Source organism: Pectinophora gossypiella, chromosome 7 (assembly GCF_024362695.1).
Source record: "Pectinophora gossypiella chromosome 7, ilPecGoss1.1, whole genome shotgun sequence".
Classification (NCBI taxonomy): Eukaryota; Metazoa; Arthropoda; class Insecta; order Lepidoptera; family Gelechiidae; genus Pectinophora; species Pectinophora gossypiella.
Window position 1 is genome coordinate 10,809,898 of NC_065410.1, and position 19,210 is coordinate 10,829,107.

Consider the following 19,210-nt stretch of genomic DNA (forward strand, 5'->3'; position numbering starts at 1 on the left):
ACAGTAGATACGAGTAAAGCATAGATAAATTGTTTCTACGCTAATTGAAAACCCTTTGAAAACTATCTGTAGGGTATTTTTTCTTTATTAGGTACTTGTTACTTGCGGAAGCATTTTTTAAACCTGAAACATTCATAATGAAATATGTACAAAGGAAGAAGATAAAAAAAAGCAAATCGTAAGAAATTGTTTTAATACGTCATCAAAATCTTTTATATCTAATTTTATTTACTAGTCGTCTTATATACTAGGAATTAATATTGATATCACAATGATAGCGTTGATAGCTTGCATGTTCCGGCTATAAAAAATGTTTTATCAGCAAATAGCCACGCGCTTAGAAAACGAATTAAACCCAATTTTGAAAGATAACAAATAATCGAATTGTATATATAAATACCTTAAGAATGGGATTCAATGGTCTACAAAAATAATAGTTCAAAGAGTCATGTTAGCGGCTTTTGGCGGCTCAATAGTAACCCTGACACCAAGGCTGATGAGGTTGGCACTCCACCTCACAACCCACACGATAAAAGTAGTTCGAAGAAAAATGTTGATAACTATATTAATTCACCTTCAGTATTTTCTGCCTTCAAGCTGGTAACTAAACCAGCCAGCTTCAAAACGGACCAGCCATTTCATAGTTTACATTTTATAGTTGCACTTGTTCTTGTGTTTTAGAAATAAATATATTACTACATTTCTGTCGTCATTAGCTATTCTTGGCAAGTCAATCAATAATAATAATTATACACACTTAAATATAATATGAAACATTCATCTAAATAGCCTTACTTAAATATAATATTTTATAAAATATATTCTGTCATGTTATTTTTATAATTATAAGTAATATATTACCAGTATTAGTATATATTTTACCTTTATAAACTTCGTTCACTGGAATTACTAAAATAGAACGCACTTTGCATTTAATATATAAAGTAAAGAGTAAGTTATAGAATATATAAATAGTTTCCTTTGGTCCAATAGTAATAAGTGTATATAGCTATGTCTATTAAAATAGTAATATAGAGGCATATTAACTAGCATAAAATGTGTGCTAAGTCCACGATAATTTTTTTCCTACACCTTTATTAATAATACTACTTTAAGTTAAATGATACGAGATGATTCCTTAAACTTAGTCGAAAAATAAGCTACTTACTTAACTATTTATATGAACTGATTTTTCCGTCGTCTGTTAAAATGTACTTCCTCGCCTTATTGTTGTCTGACACATATCTTTAAGCGATAAATTCGCCAATTGTCATGTATCTAGATAAGCATCTCTTAGAACTGTAAGTAAATTGATTTTTGGTAAAGTGGAACAGCGTGGTGGAGTATGCTCCGGTTGATTGAGGTAAGGTCTGTGCCAAGCAGTGGGACGTATATAGGCTGTTTATGTTATGTTATGTAAAGTATTTTGTACGTTTGTATGTAATTAGTAAATTTCACCAAATCTTTTGTTCTAATGGTATTATTATTAGGCCCTGTATGCATTCTCATTACTAAAGGTGTATCCATTCCATTTACACTTTCTTGCCCATTTAATAAAATCATGATTTTATTGAAATAAATAACTTAAAACTAACTCGGTTGAACACACGCTATTGCTTTTGCTTCTGTTTTCAGAAGTTGTCTGGCTAATACTTTACCTTATCGAATATGACAACATTCTTATTTTTAACATATGGACTTTTGCAACATAATATGGTATGTGATATACTTGAGCGCTATAAATAGTGGTCGATTTAGTAATATTACTGGACGATGGTCAATAATAATTATTATACATTATTATAGCGCCAATCTTTGCTTATATATCTTTTATTATATATTATATCTTTAATCTTTGCTTCATATATTTGATATTTTATATCACAAAGTAAGCCTCAATAATAATAATAACATGTGTCTATACCAGGAGAATTCGAACTCATTTACTTCACTAACACAAGTCAAGTATTATCGATAGATGCTCAATCGACTATCGAAACGCGTTCGTACCATAGATTTTATTAATAAGCGAATGTCTATTTATAGCTGAATCATGTTCCCAGGTTCGGGAATCTGATGAAGAACCTGACGTGTATTGTATTGTCGAGCTTATTCTCTAGGGAACCAGAATTGAAAATTTTTAAACAAGTTTAAATAAACCACTGTGCACAGATCAGTCGCACTAATATCTACAGTCCCATTCAACATTGTTAAATAATATTTTATAATTCAAACTAAGTAAAAAGCACCAAACCTATCTCTCTCTCTTTCTCTTTCTAGAGAAAGAGATAGTTGTGCCGCTAGAAAAATGTTTAGGTACTTCAGTGGTACAAACAAAATTAAATACCTAATCGTATAAAATATCATTAAGTACTATAAATAAATCACAAAGTTATAAAGATATTCTCCAAAAGATACTTGAAATAAAATATAGGAAAATCTTTTATTTACAAAGTAAAGTCATATTATAACGTATTCCGTTGATGAAGAGACCCTTAGTAATTTCTTGGCAGCGAAGCGTATATTTGGAACTTGTTTTCTGCTGACATACGTGATTTATATAAACGGAATAGCATTGTAAGTAAGTACTTAATTTGAATTTGGAACACAATTTTCTAGCGACAACTTAGTACAGACTGTTGGCCTATGTAGACTAAGAAAAAGTATCTTGTGGTCTCAGCTAACTATCTCTTATTAAGTCGGTACCACAGAGCGGCGCATGTGAGGAGGTGCATCAGGACCGTGGTAGACAGGACGAGCGCCATATTGCCTCCAACGTCGATCTCTGCCATGTCCATCTCGACAAGGAATTTGCTTGGTGTACTGTAGTGGCAGTATTCTGGAAGAATAATTTAGTATACGGTTTATTCGACGGCATTTTTATACCGAAAGGTCATCTACTATATTCGTTCATAAATTTGTTTGACGATATTCCATTTGGGTAGTTTCCTAGGCATAGAATAAGGAATAATATCCTGGGTCAAACATAAATAATGAAATTTCGATTACTAAATAAAGATAGATATAAAGGTAACAAAAAACGTTTTTTTTTCTATTTAACTTATTTAATTAAGAATTTTAATAAAGATAAATGAAATGGTATGAGCGACATTTTGTCACATTTTTCTATGACATGACAGGAGAGGGCACAAACTTACCGAATTTTAATTTGACAGTTCTTAGGTTAGTAACAGCCTCCGTGGTCTAGTGGTAAGAGCGTTAGGCTCACGATCTGGAGGTTCGGGTTCGATTCCCGATGGGGACATTCTCGAAATCACTTTGTGAGACTGTCCTTTGTTTGGTAAGGACTTTTCAGGCTTGAATCACCTGATTGTCCGAAAAAGTAGGATGATTCCGTGCTTCGGAGGGCACGTTAAGCCGTTGGTCCCGGCTATTAGCCGTAAAAACACCTCCACTAACCCGCAGTGGAGCAGCGTGGTGGAGTATGCTCCATACCCTCACCGGTTGATTGAGAGGAGGCCTGTGCCCAGCAGTGGGACGTATATAGGCTATTTATGTAGGTTAGTGCCGTCCTTTACTTACAATAAGCGCAAGAAAGAGATAGAGCTAGTTTTAGAGTTGTCAAAATAGTTAACACTAAGTTGGTGCTTGTCCGAATCGGCATCAATGTCGAACTACGGAATATATGAAAGGTAGACTGATAACATTAAAAATAAAGGTTAATACAGCTCATATTACCTTTAGAGCAATGAATCTTGGTCCGATTGAAGCCATAGACAGAGTGCACGGCTACGTGGAAGCCAGCTCGGAAGTAGGAGATGTGGTGTAGCCATCGGAAGCCGTACGGAGTATCTCTCAGGGCTAGGCAGAACCCGAATACAGAGAACAGGCACGCTACAACCGGGCCTAGGAACACTGCGATCTGGAATGGAACATTGTATGGTAAGTTAGTATCATCATAATTTATGATCGTGTGGCATTTCAAATAATAAACATTGCTGTTGGCTTGTTGGGTACTTTGCTTCGACTTGACGCTATTGTGCTTCGATTTTTCTTTGAGGTGTTTCATTTATAAGTGTGATTCTTGCGTCTTTAGTTCTGAAGCGATAGTAGGTATTTACCTATCATATATTATGTAGCATTGTAGGTAGGTATGATGTAACTAAATTCTAAAAGAGATTACAAGATAAGAGTTCCGTAGGTAGAAAAAATATTTCCGAACATCCAAACAAACATCCGTCTTGCTTTTTTTTTGTAATTGTTTAGTGGAAATTGGATATATTGTGATATGATGTAATTGTCTTTTATTGTGTGTGGCGCCCTTTTATAATAAACTATTATGTTTTTTGTTTTTATGTATGTATTGTATTGTAGTTACCTTGGTGGGAGTGGTGGACCCGACGAAGTAGCCCCACGCCTGCGCACAGAGCGAGGTGGCGACGACCGTGGCGAGGAACAGCGTCGCACGCGTCGGCTCCAGTGGGTTGTCCGTCAACCAGTACGACAGCACCACGTAAGACACGCAGGATAACATCTGAAACGAGGAAACCGGAGTTACTTTTTAAGAATGACGCCCAGTTAATAAATAAAAAGAAGTTTATTCCACCAGAAATTACATCATTTCCCTAGCTTTGTCCCGTTTTTCACAGGGTCCGCTTACCTAACTTGAAGATTTGACAGGACCGGTTTATTACAGAAGCGACTGCCTGTCTGACCTTCCAACCCGCGAAGGGAAAACCAGCCCAATACAGGTTAGGTCACATACCTTTGAAAATGCATTTCACTGGAATCTGGGTTTCCTTACGATGTTTTTCTTCACCGCTGGGCACGTGATTAGGTATCATTTATGATCCAAACATGAATTCGAAAACAATTTCGACATACATTAGTTTAGGCCTGTGCTGGGATTTGAACCTGCCACCACAACGTAAGAGGCAAGCGTTCTACCAACTGGGCTACCACATGCGGTATAGGAAAGATTTTTTTATCTTATGATATATAAAAGTGGATGTAAGTGCCTGAAGAATGTCCTATAGCAAGATTGACGATGTGCAAAAATATATTTACATGCTAAGAAGGGACGAATGGCAGCAAACATTTCTTTTGAAATTTGATACCAAAGTTCCAGGAACAAATAATAAAAATAAAACCATGTAACTAAATACTTACTTGGAATGGTAGTTCCACTGCTAATATGGAGAATATGTACGGCCCTAGGTTATACCATCGGTTGAAGTATTCGCCTTTCAAAATATCCATTTCTAAAGGAACTGTGAACAAACAAAAATAATATAATAATAATATAAAGGTCAGCTTTAAAGTTTGGTTAAGAATCTATAGAATTAGAAGCTTATTTTTGAAACCACAAAATTAAGTACGTAAGGTAAGGGCCTTATCTCACTAAGACTCCATTATGCAGTCGTATAAACGCTACTTCACCTAATGTCTTGTTGGTTGCGCAAGAAGACACCAAGGAGACAAGAAGACACCAACCTATTTCATAAAACTTACAGTTGCAAATTATGTACAACGACACTTTGGTGTTCGTTGCGCTACTAATATAAAGCTACAATGTGTTTCTAATTACACATTCCACCATTACAATTTACATCGAATTGTCGTTGTAATTTACAATTGTAAGTTTTACGAAATAGGCCCCTGTTGTCAACTGCAACTTTTTGCTGATGGCGCGACTTTGGTGGGCTTGTTTCGAATAAAATGTGGAAATTTCGGCATCGCTTCACGCGATCCAATAAAAGTGGATAACCAGATTAAATAGTTATGTTACGTTTCCTTCAAATCGATATGGTTTCATGTATAAGTACCCTGTGTCATTTATTACCTTACATGAAGAGTCCCACGAGTTATGACACAGCACAGCACAGATTACTAGATAATTATGTTTATTACAAAGTTATATTGATATAGTATATATTTTATAGCTATAGATAGTGACAGTATTTTCCATTATGCAAGTAATTATGATTAATTAATTTCCAACCGAGCAAATATCCCATTTAATGGTAACGATAAATTAATATAAACATTGAATTAATTAGTAAATTAAGTAGTCATGCATGTTTATAATGAGTTTATTACCAAGTCGCGTTCATAAAATTGTCCTATAAATTATGTGTATGAATATGATTTAGATTCAATCAAACTCAACTAGTCAATATTCAAATTTTCTCTATCTGTGCACAGCAATAATCCCTTTGAGTTTTTATTATTAAACAAGTAATTCGTATGTATTTATTACGACGGATCTGTCGTTAAAACGTACATAGTAATGACAAACAAACTATGACACCTCAATACCTATCTATCACGAATTTCGTGCGAGTCGACCACACAACTCCGGCGTAAGTGTCAACTGGCACACGTGCTAGTTTTCACGTATGCGAGTTACCATCCTATTAAATGAGGCCCTAGTTGACTTTTTATCGTCACTTTAAACATAAGTAGTAGGTCAACACGCAAGCTTTCAAGTTAATCCCTCATGACTAGCATAATTACGTTCTTACACGATAAAGTTTAAAAATTGCAGTCTTTCAATTTGCCGTCGGATAAAAATTGTATTGACAAAAGGCACATGTTCTTGATCGAATGGAATCTTAATTGGATTTACCTGGCGTTACCATAAAGAGCGGTAAAAGAGGGTTAACCGTTACGAAAATAAATTTTAATGTACATAATTGGCTATCGACCATTATGGACAGCGGTACGCGTCATGACATATTGCATTAACAAAAAAAAAAGTAAAGTGTGGCTAGTTTATTATGTGAAGGATGTACAGTCATGAGCAATATCATGTACCCACTTTAGAACCCTGTCGGTCTATCATATTTGACATTTAATAAGACTTACGGTTTAATTTGTCAAAAAAGTTAATGTGACATGGTTGCAAAGTGTATACATATGATTACTTGTGACCGTACCTGTGACTACTTCAATTTGGCAATGTAGCTTTTGTAAAATAACTGTGGAACTTACACGAGAGTGTAACGGACATCTTTCCAGTGTAGACAACAAGCAGCATAGAGCCATAGAGGTAGACATAGTTGCCGAGAACGCTCCCGGCTTCGCTGCCCACCCCGCTGTAGAGGTAGCCGAAGATGAGCGCGATGACCACGTGGCATGCCACTCGGTACATGAAGAGAGACTGGAAAGAGAACACCGTACATTATTAATAACTTACGGACGAGTAGGGGTAGTAAAATCTCAATGTGCAATGACTGAAAACTTTTGAACGATATTTACCTAAATTGAATGCATAAAACGTACTAAAGTACGTTGTTTATGGACTTGAGAAAGGTGCTACATGTATGTTTTTATAAAAAAAGAATATTTTATAAGATACAATTTAATAATTACCTATATAATAATAGAAGTACTTTCATACGGAATCCTTAAACATTAACTGGTTGGAGCAGTTCATAGCATATTTTATGTTTAATATGAAACTCTTGATTGAAAGACGATACTTATAACATTACAAAAACCCATGTTGTGCTAAAACCGTTGGCTCCAAAGAGAATATAAATCACTACATTGACATTTATTTAAAAAAAAAGTTCACGCCAGCCCCAAACAGCTAGGTTGATGTTACACCTGATATAATACCAAACGTTCAAAAGTTTCTTATCGTAATTGTGCTAAAAGGGCTTAGGTCTAAGATCAAGTTGTGTTATTACAACAGAGGAGATAATTATATAATCCACATAACCTCCCTGTTACGAAAGCATCCATTTACTACTAGTCAAGCTGGCTAGGCTACCCAGGTTGATTTGTTGGAGACTTAGGTGTTTACCGGGTATTTACTGCAGGCGGAACCAATGCTATCGCGAAGAAAGTAGGTAACATAATGTATCGTAACGGGTGGAACCATCTAGCGTACTTACATAATTCCTAGTGGTCATTAAATAGTTCCTGTACAGCAAGATCCATGTTTGTCGCAGGAGCCCTGACTGGTTGTACATGTGTTTTGAGGAGGTTCTTTGGTGTTTCGAGTCGCTTAACGTCGGCTTCATTTTCAACTCTGTCGGAAAGTCTGGGAAAAGTAAGTTTAGTTTTAGTGTTATTTATTCATCTTAAGTGCAGTTTTCACTAACACAGTTGGCTCGACCGTTATAGACGGTGATACGACCCACCATCTATCACGTTGGTATAGTAGAAAGCTCGGTGACGTGTGGGTACTTAGTTCATCTTGCGATGAATGTACCTCTGACTACCCCAATTCAGATAGTCGTGAGCTGATTTAGCAAGTAAAGTGTTTGTACTGTAGGTTTTTTTAGGGTTGCGCGGGGCGTATTGTGTAGTGCGTCACAACATTTCTGTGTGTGCGCTCATGTACATCGTTATAATATGTTTGAATAACATTCGATTAAATATGAAAAAAAAACTTTATAATATGTATTTACATCTCATACAAAAGACATCAACGAGAGCGATCCCTCTGTTCCGTACCTAACACCTAGTTAGTAAGCCGGTTGCTTAAAGGAATAATTGATGAAGAACAATAAGCCGCCTTTTGGAATTCCTCTTAACATGAAAGACGATTCAATACTTAGTAATACTTTTTGACTTGAATAAATAAAAATCTATCAGTTTTCGAAATCAAGACGCCAATATTTTTTGGTATACTGATTCGGATTCTGTTTCTTTTAAATAGTTAGTCCATCGCACGTATAAGGGATTATCATGCTTGAGAAGGCAAAATCTATATTTTTTATTCGCTTCTAATCCAGCCAGCAGGATTATTAAACATACTATTTAGTTTTATAAATATATTTAAAAAAAAAAACAATATATTGTTACCCATAGGGCTGGGCAGTGCCGGAATAGTCGGCACGTTGTCATCATAGCTGCCGGTGGCTGGGGGCTCCGGTTTGAACCGCAGCATGGTCTTAGCTGCTTTCACCAGGTCCACGTCGTACTCTCCCGACGCCACTTCCATTACTGGAACAAAAAGTAAATTGCACTGTGAAAATGTGTTCGATTTTTTATACACATATATATCTACAATAATGCTTACAGCGTGAAGAGTCCGCTCCACGCCACTTGTCACAAATATTTGTCTGTACACTATTAACGCATACTTATGGAACACGACGTTCGTGCCTCACCCATCAGGGTTCACGTAATACCAGGTTCGTGGTTCACGCCGCGACTTGTGCTGAGTAAGGCCCTTATATTTCATGGCGTCCATCACCACCTTACAATCATGTCGACGAACAACAGGCTTATTTGTAATTGCTTTGTGAAAATGTTAAGTGATTTTATTGTGTGTCTTTTTCTTGGTTTTTTTACGTGTTTTGATTGTAAGTTATATGTTATTCCGTGCTTTGTTTTTTATCTGTTCTGTGGTGTCCCTTAACAAACGTTTCTTTCTTTCTTCTTGCTAAAAACAATTTCTATTCTATAAATACAATCCTTTCAGACGACGCCACGCGGCGACGCGCAAGCCAAGGTTCGCACCCATCTAAGCAAACACCCTCAGGCATGTTGTCTTCATATTTTTATCAAGTGCGAACCTTCGAGGTACCCTATTTATGTGTCCAAATTGTATATAACAATCGAGACAAATAGAACATAATATTATACGGTCTTTAAGGCTCAAAATTCTTTTAAAACCTTATAGTCTAAAGTACCTACTTGACCTAACATGCTGTAAAGTTTTCAGAATTTATATTACTCTCCATATATAAACATCGAAATGTTTAGCATGAATATAACATTAAATAATACAGACACCATCAATTAATAATTCATAACGAACATTTTGTAGAGCGCTGTAGACATATTTGTCGTTGGAAAACTCATTGGCGCCTTCGTGACATGTTTTCAAACGCCACCTAGTTATCTCATAACTGCAAACAATAGTGAGATCTTTAGTACTCACATCTTTTTATAGCACTGTTCTACAAGACCCATAACCTATAATCGCTATTACACAATATATAAACCCGCGGAGTTGTAAACCAAAGTGGAAGCGGAAACACCGTACAAGGAAAACAATCAAAATAATCAGATGAAATGCCAAATATAATCATTCTTTTTTGTAATTTTGTAATTTAAATACAGAATGAATCACTGTATAAGAAAATTTAAAAATAGCATTACTTAATGCCAAAATTAATATGCGCGCTGGCTCACTACATACGACAATAATAAGATAAAAAAAAAACGCGAAGTGCAGTGTTCAGTCAACATTGCATTTTATTTCTGTACAGTTGAACTTATCAGTGGGTTTATGTTGAATAGGAAGTAGTTATCGAGTTGCATTGTATCAAGTTGGGAAATTACTTGTGATTAAATGTTACAGCAGAAATTGTATTTTTCAGTAACGGTTTCATCCCTCATACTTTTCTATCGGGATATTTCTCTAGCTACAATTACTTTTAGGAGCTAATTACTTTCTACTAATCCTACTTAGGTAACATCTTCTACGCTCGTGTGGGTTGTGACATCAAATATAACTGACCTCATAAACCCTGAGTATGTAGTCGTTTATGGCTCATGTAACGGCAACATACTCCTTGGTAAATAGTAGGTACATCCATTATATTAGACTTTGTTATTGTCCAAATTCGCCTCCGCTACGATTCTTTAAGCGCAGCCTTAGTGCTTTTACCTAGTTTACAGTTATATAACTCGCTTCCGCCAGCAGTTTCGGGCCGTAGTGTACTGATCTTGATTCTAAGAATCTCGTGTTGCTCCAAATTTTGTTGATTCGTGATTATTTAAAGACTGTAAGATAGGTAAATAATTAAATGAAATGAAATTTATCCTGATATATGTCGTATTATTACTTTTATCACATAATACTACACATACATACCTACAATAATTATTTTATTATATTACTTAAGAGTTTAATAGAATTATATTAATAATAAAAACTATTATAAAAGCTATAAGCTATAAAATTGTTTTACCTTTAACTAGTTTTTGACATATTATGTAAAATCAATAAAAATAAATACAGTACTTTGTACTTCCTTTTATGATTTTTACATAATTTATAGGCTTCTTTGAAAGGAATACAGTATTCAGTAGTTAACCTGCAGGTCAGAAAATATTAATTTGTAGCTATGTCCTAAGGTTAGCTATTTTTAAAAGGTACGCTAATAAAAAGTGTTTGTGGTGTGGATTTTTATAATACCTATCATAATAGAAAACCATGTAACATGCGGTAATAATGTAGTCATACTCTTTAACCTATGCTAGGTAATAGTAGGCATAATGAAGCTGGTAATGTACTTACCTCAGTTTTAATAAGCTTCGCCGGTATACTATTAAAATTGTCAAGATTAAGGTCAGGTCAAGAGCATTTTTGTACCGATACACGTGTTCATAAAGGCAGTTAAACATGTAAGGCATTATGTGGATATATAGCCCAGTAATGGGAAAAGGCCTATGGGAATGATTACACCAGAGAGGGTTAATTGTTCTACTTTTTGGGTAAACCTACTGGTTTCATCACGATGTTTTGTTCCACTGTTTTGACAGGTCTATATTCGGAAAAGTATCAAGTAAGTTGAGCAACTTATACTTAATGATTAATTAGAGCGTGTAATGGCTTACATTTCGAACGCCTCGCATGTGAAGTGTCAGTGTACTACACTCAGTAGTGATATGTATGTATAAATAGGATGTATATGTACTTCATAGTGTAGATAAGTAACCGCTGCCTGCTGAAAACGTTCAACATGAATGCAGGAAAACCGGTTCGCGAAACCAATATAGACATTGCACTTGCTAATTTGTTACCGGTTTAGGTCAATAATCGCAGGAAGTATGCACATCCATCAGTTATCAAAGTATTTGCCGTTTATGATGCCTCGTTTGCTTTGATAGCTTCCTGCATGTACATCCTTCAGTAAAATCTGTTTACTATATCCTTTATTGTTTTTGTACCTACCTATATCATGTATTTGTAGTTAAGTAAGTAGTTATATACTTTTATAAATTATTTTCTATTGCACGTCATGACATATTATTAAGTTACTACACTACACACACTACTGGACTGGGTGGACTGGGTGTGTACTACATGGAATGCAATAAATAATTGAGAATTGAATTGAATTGAAGTTTTTGTAAGTTATTTATTTCTATCTATTTTAAAGGTCAAATTTACAAAAGATATTAGTGTTATCATTCGATTCAGCTTTTACGCAACCTCAATTTAACATTTGCACAAGAAAACACTATCATACATCGTCACTTACGCTTCACACATTGCTTTGAAATATCTGTCGTAAATCAATTAACACATTGCAGTGCAAGTAGTTTGCTATTATTCAATCTTTACGGTTGTGGTTATCCAGTTATAGTTATGTACGTATTCTCACGGTATTATGTGGAGTTGCTTTGACTAGGCCAAGGGTACTGCGGTTTGTTATGGCGCAAAACTACTAAATAAACTATAATAGCCGATTAATACTACTGGAGAAGGTTTTGTGGCAATAAACTTGTGTTTATGTAGTAGAGTAAATAATAATTGTGACATCAATATTGTGTAACTATAGTCAAATTGTTATACATACATACATAAACTAACGCAATAGGCGTGGTATGCTGAGACTATAGAATTCCATTTGCATCATCAATCGCTTCATACACGCACGCCGGTTCAGAGTATATCGTTAAAATTGTTATTTTTTTAAAAAATTGAAAAAGAGAAAAGAAAACAATATTACTAGAGGACGCACAGCTACAATACATTATCACCAAGAATATACATTATAACGTGTAAAACTTACACAATAGCAAAAAAAGATGTTTCAAAAGAGATGTTTGATCGAGATAATCATATATTGCTGGCTTTTTTTTACAGCCAGTATACCAATTGATACTTTTCCTTGTTGGCTGGCTGGTTTACGTGACCGTGACGATTAAAGATTGGAGAAAATATCTTCGACCCACAGAACAGTTATGTAATAGGTAAATGTAATAATATTTACTTCTTCTACAGTAAATATACTTTAAAGTCTTTTCTTATTTACAAATCTGCAAATATTTATACAAATTTACTATATACAAAGTATTATAATAAATATGAATATACACTTACGAAAGTCAGCAGGATTGTGGTAGGGTGGACATCTCAGTCCAGCACTGGCTAACGCGGGGAGAAGGTGTATCCTAGCTCCTTTGTACAATGTTCTCCCTGCAGCCAGGCAGTAGATGGAGTCTATCTTCTCGAAGAGTAAGGCGGAGGGCTGGTGGATGGTGGCTATGAGGGTTCTCCCTCCCCGGGCTAAGCTGTTCAGCAAGGCGATGAGCGAAGCTGATGCTGCTGAGTCCAAGCCGCTGGAAGGATGGACCACGTATTATTATAACTGTCATTGATTTAACCATGATCAAACTGCTTTGTGACGTCACACAAAATTTATTTCGACAGTGTGAAGATTTATTTATTTCATAAGACAACCTCGTTTCAATATTATATTTTCTTTTACCGCTTCAGACCAATGCAATGGATGAATGGATGATTCTTGCGATGGATTACCTATAACTACCCCTATTGATTGTCAACAAAAGAGTGATTGACCAGTTTTCTGTGGTTACAAACATGTGATATTATTTGTTTTAAGTTTACGCGGTTATTATCATAATTAAAACACATAATAACGGGTTCTTACCGCGTTTAAATGGGGATATGAGACTCCCGATATTTCGACACTGTTGCAAGTGCCATGATCACGGGATGACTGATGAGATTGGAGTGGAGTACATCGGACAAACAAAACGGTCTATTTCTTGCCGGATTAAAGAACATATTAGTGCCATGAAGAAAAACGACGTGCAGAAATCTCCTATAGCTGAGCATGTACTGGAGTCGGGCCCTAACCACTGGATCGAGTTTAACAATCCACAAATATTATCGACAGAACGTCATTACATCCCCAGACTCGTAAAAGAGGCTATTGAAATCAGAAAACATAAAAATTTCAACAGGGAAGACGGGTTCAAATTATCGACCATGTGGAATCCAGTAGTAGGTGTTGTAAAAAGCTTGAAACGGCCTAATGTGGTGAAAAAACGTGAGGACACAGTGAGTGCGGTTTGTCGTAGTGAGTTTGGTGCGAGTTCAGATGGTTCCGAACATTCCGATATCAAAAACATAAACAAGCGGCAAAGAAAGAGGGTAGACAGATATGTCTGCCCGTAGAATATTATGGATCTACCTACTCCACTCCAATCTCATCCGTCATCCCGTGATCATGGCACTTGCAACAGTGTCGAAATATCGGGAGTCTCATATCCCCATTTAAACACGGTAAGAACCCGTTATTATGTGTTTTAATTATGTGATATTATTATATTCAGAATAAAAAATATTCTATTCTGTGAAGAGAAAATATTTATTTATGAAATAATAGTAACAGCTATCTATCTTATCGCAACTTACGTTCTTAACACATTAAAGTAAGTAAGTATACCTACAAAAAGCTGCTGTGCACAAAGCAAAGGAAAGCAGACCGTGTAGAGCTTAGAAAGTAACACTTGCTTCCTTCTAGGTCTATGAAGAGGATTTACTAGTATACATTTTGACGACCAATTTGCACATTAGATAGGTCTAAATGCTGTGCAAAAGGTCTTGAGTTTGCTTACGCATTCTTGGTTTGAAAGTGTTTAAGATGTAAACAAAGAATATCGGAAGTGACTCATTCTGAGTATAGGCATTATTAATATTGTATAACTAATGTGCCAAGTAGGAAACTGAGGTCAGGGTTGATAAAAAAATGCTCCTTATTCTTTATTAGGTATAGATACCTAGGTCCCTAGGTAATACATAAATAAAGTTTAATAGCCGATATGTTCCAGAGCACATAAATTCGACTAAGAGTTAAGTTACAGTCATATATGTTTATAAAGTTTATAAGTATATTGAATAGGGTTACCTAATAAAAATCCATTTCCTTATTAAGGTAAACGGTAGGACCACAAAATTAGGAAGAAGGAAAAATGCAACGGCAAAGACAAATCCGAAATAAGTTATCGCTAAAACGATATGCTAATTTTAATAAGCCCAGTGACCCAGTAACATTAAGAGCGATGTAGATAAAAGTTAAACCCTGTTTGAAGATAAACGAGTATTTTGTTCTTCATAACCGTCCTTGAGGTGACGCACGCGCTTATCTTTGCTACACTTTGACTTTGTTACCCGGAATGGAATAGCGAGAAATCTCTGCTACTGTTCATTCTTTATTAAATAGCTTAGTATCTAATAAAATAATACATGTTATCAATCATGTTTTGTATATTTTGTTCGCTAATGATTTCTTATGTTTGTATGCATTGTACATACATTACATTACAACCACCATAACTTTACTTAAATTTAATATACAAACTTTAAATGATAATTTTATTAAAATTAAATGTACTTTAGTGACTATAAAATTCTTCCTAGACTTCCTCAAATATTATATAGTAGGGTATTCTTTACTATTTCGATTTATTTTATCGTAAATAACAACACTAACGCAATTCTTGTAACGGTAATAGTTATTTTATATAATATAATCGTATTATATAATGTTCCAATATATGGTCAGGGACGTTTAGAAAAACTTAGGATATTCCATGCCGGTTTTCGTCACGCGCCAGAGTGTTGTTAGAGAAATATTTTGGAATTCCCCATTTCCAACTAAAATGCCCAAAACGATAATTTTTTTTAGATAGTAATATTTTCAAGTCGTCAAGTCAGTAATGTCACATCAATTTAAATTTCAATGTCCATCAAATAGTTGAGGCAGGAAATGGATTGGCAGAAACAATGTAAAGGAGAATGGGCGAATCTGGTCCAAGAACCTCCACTGATGAGACTTATATGTAATGAAAGCTTATGCTTTCCCTATGAATCTGGCAAAGTTCTATCAGATTCTGTCCCGGGGTTCTTTTTTTACGGCCATGTTTGTCCTGGCTAAAAATGTGATAAAATACAGTGGGAGCTAAAATCGGCTCAATATTTGTTGCTGGATAACTAAGTCTACATAAATAATTATGTATCATATTGTATATCATTTTAAAGAGGATCTTTTCCAGAATCCGAAACATAAAAAAAAAACAAAAAAATCTTTATGTAAGCGAATTATACTCAATTTACATCTGCAGCGCCATTGTTTCTCGGTAGCTAAGTTCAAGTTTCATGCCTTTTACCCCTTCCAAAAGTATCTTACCGATTTTTTTTTTATATTGCTTCCGGAATTTGATCTGAGTGATAATAACAAGAAAAATAAATAGACACCTCTCCGATAGACCGCCTAAGCTATTGCCTATTGCAAGAAATCGTTATCATTAGCAAGTCATTACGGTATTGCATATAAGCTTATCAGCAACTTGGAACTTGGTCCAATACGTTTGTTGTACCATACGGCAATGATTATAATACAAGCTATAAGCCTGGATTAATAAAACAAGATTGTGGTGAAAGAAAACATACTACATTTCCGTCCTGCCGCATTCTAATCATGTTACGTCTGTTGGATTATAATGACTAGCCTTTGAGTACGTTATCTTGCAATAGGTCCATAGCTTACGCGGCCTCTATCGGAATGGTATCTATTTTATTTCTTGTTGTTGTCACTTGTCAGGTTAAGAATGCAATATCAGAAGAAGGAAAAAATGATTGGGCTTCTTTGGAAAGGTTGGAAGGCGCGAAACTCGTACGTAGCTGCTGAGAAAAATGGTGCTACGGACGTGAGTTGGCTAAAAGTCGTTTACATAATGCATTTTTTTTATTTGTTTTTCTGATTCTGATAACCTTCCCCTTTAAAATTGATATACATTATGATATATAATTATGTATATAGACTTAGTTAAATAGTTTTTCGACAACAAATCCTGATATGATTTTGCAGTCCACTACTGTACATTCAGGACAAACATGGCCGTAAAAAAACCCTAGGACAGAGTTTGATAGAACTTTGCCAGAATCATAGGGAAAGCATAAGCTTTCATTACATATATGTCTCATCAGTGGAGGTTCTTGGACCAAGTTTCATACAAAAGTGCCCATTGTCATTTTCATGGGGGAAAATTTCCCCAATGTTTTCCCCGTCTTTCTTGTGTCACCAAAACTATTCTAACACGTTATTTTTTCCTCCAAATTGCGAGCAAAGCACCGACTCTGGCAACTCGCAGACATGCTTTTTTGATTACCAAACCCAGCTTGTAATTTTTTATTGTGAAACATAATTATTGTACTCAATGCGTACAATATGGACAATTCATTTTATTTCAGATAAATAATATCATACTTACGTGGTAGGTTCATCCAGAAATAAGAGTGAGGGATCTGAGAGTAACTCGAGGGCCACAGCAAGCCTCCTCTTTTGTCCTCCCGAGAGGTCCCGACAGAGGGTCTGTGCCGCTCCACTCAACCCCAATAAGGCTAAGATTTCGTAGGCCTGTAGAGCATCAACACTCGTGAAAATTGGTAGGTGTAACGTAAAACATTTTACAATACAATACAAAAACGCTTTATTGCACATATAAAAACAACATTAAAAACAATTACAAAAATGACAAGAGAAGCACAATCGGTGGTTTAATGCTAAATAGCAATTTTAATTTTAATATCTTACAAAGGAATTTCTTGCATGCTTACTTTGTAATGTTAACTTTCGGCAGAAATGTTCAATGTCTTTGAATTTAACTTTCGAAATTCGAAATCCAAATACTTTCGAATTTTATTTTATTTTAAAACGCGTGACTACTGAACTGGAAATAAATAAAGTAGTGACAATTTAAATTTGGAAGGTGAGTAACGTAAGCTAAAATATAAATTGTATCAAAAAGATTTTATTTTGAGCTTGTGCTGAATATTCGTATTCTTTTCGGATATTTTGTTACCATCCTATGCTCTAGGAATAACGTGCATTTGTAAACAGTGTCGTTTACAGAGAAATACAATCAAATGTGTTCAGTTTTCGTTTATCGTATCCTTATTAATCGTTGTGATAGTGACGGCGATCTTTCACGTGTTTATAACTTTTTGTTTACGTACTTGTGCTTTGTTTTTGAGTCATTTTTTAAAGGATAAAATATTTTGTGCAACCTGTATTCACATCACACGAAAGTAATGGGGAAAAGAATGGATAAAACTGATTCATGGATTAATTAACGTTAAGTGTACACTTTTACTAGTGTAGGTAAGTATGTGCTGTGGAAATACTTTCTAAACATCGCCGTGGTAAGCGTGGAGTGCATATTAAAAACTATTATTTAAACTTCTACGACTATAGCATTACAGCACTTGTCTTACTTTCTCTTTCCTCTCATGTGAGGTGAAGTCGGCCAGTTTGAGGGCACTGGCAAGAGACATGGCTTCATACACTGTGAGATGCACCCGGAGGTCATCCTGTTGGCGAATGTATCGCGCGCCGCCGCGACCCGCCGACCGAGATGCGTCCGCGCATACGCCGTTCACTGCGATTTCTCCTTTGGCTCCTCGAGTTCTGTGGACAAAGACTATTGTTTAAAAACAGCATTTTTTTATAAGTACGGATTTTGTGCCCAAGATTTGGTTCTTTATTTTGAGATTTATAGAAGATATTGGCGACATAAATATCAATGGAAACGGAACAGTTATAGTATTAAGAAGATAAACTTTGACACTATTTTTGTGGCTAATTGAATATATTGAGTTCAATGTCGAATGGAATAATTTCGAATTACTGAAAAAAAATGTGTACACGTTTATGTATTATTTATAATGATATTTTGGTATTATTAGACATTGACCACACTTCGTGGGCAATAAACTAAACGTGGTAATATAAATATGAATAGTATTAAAACAAATATGTTTTTGTGATCTTGTCACTGTCACGCGATGAGACAATAATATGAGGCAACCACAAATTTATATTTATATAAATAATGGGAGGATCCCGTCAATCAAATAGAATGGAAATCTGCGTCATTGAAAATTTTAATAAAAACTGTTTTGAAAACAAACAGCCGCGTTTTTGATAATAACATAACATAATACGACAATATTCCCAATTGGGGTATAGCTACATTCATAGCACGGTAAACTGAGTAGGTACTCACGCCGCATTGAGCTTACTGTTAGACCAACTAGAAAAATAGCGTGCCATATCGCGGTCTAAAATGGTGGAGCCGACTGTGTTAGTGACCAGTTTCAATTAACTACTTATGTATTTTTTCTATGTAACACGTGGATAGCTATAATTGGCCTCTGAATGTGTATTACTAACAACCATAATGT

General features: G+C 35.3%; 1 protein-coding gene across 1 annotated transcript in view; it reads right to left on the reverse strand.

Annotated features, from left to right (window-relative positions):
* Positions 1–176: 176 nt before the first annotated feature.
* The window catches only part of LOC126368399 (ATP-binding cassette sub-family G member 1), a 51,203-nt gene continuing 32,169 nt past the window's right edge, over positions 177–19,210 (reverse strand). Inside the window, exons 4-13 of the mRNA XM_050012369.1 lie at positions 18,242–18,434; positions 17,239–17,384; positions 13,040–13,278; positions 8,779–8,919; positions 7,863–8,011; positions 6,955–7,123; positions 5,131–5,231; positions 4,340–4,495; positions 3,700–3,883; positions 177–2,839 (exon numbers count right to left, since the gene is read on the reverse strand). Of these exons, the coding sequence (XP_049868326.1) occupies positions 2,685–2,839; positions 3,700–3,883; positions 4,340–4,495; positions 5,131–5,231; positions 6,955–7,123; positions 7,863–8,011; positions 8,779–8,919; positions 13,040–13,278; positions 17,239–17,384; positions 18,242–18,434 (1,633 nt within the window). The 3' untranslated portion in view covers positions 177–2,684. The remainder of the gene's footprint in view (positions 2,840–3,699; positions 3,884–4,339; positions 4,496–5,130; positions 5,232–6,954; positions 7,124–7,862; positions 8,012–8,778; positions 8,920–13,039; positions 13,279–17,238; positions 17,385–18,241; positions 18,435–19,210) is intronic.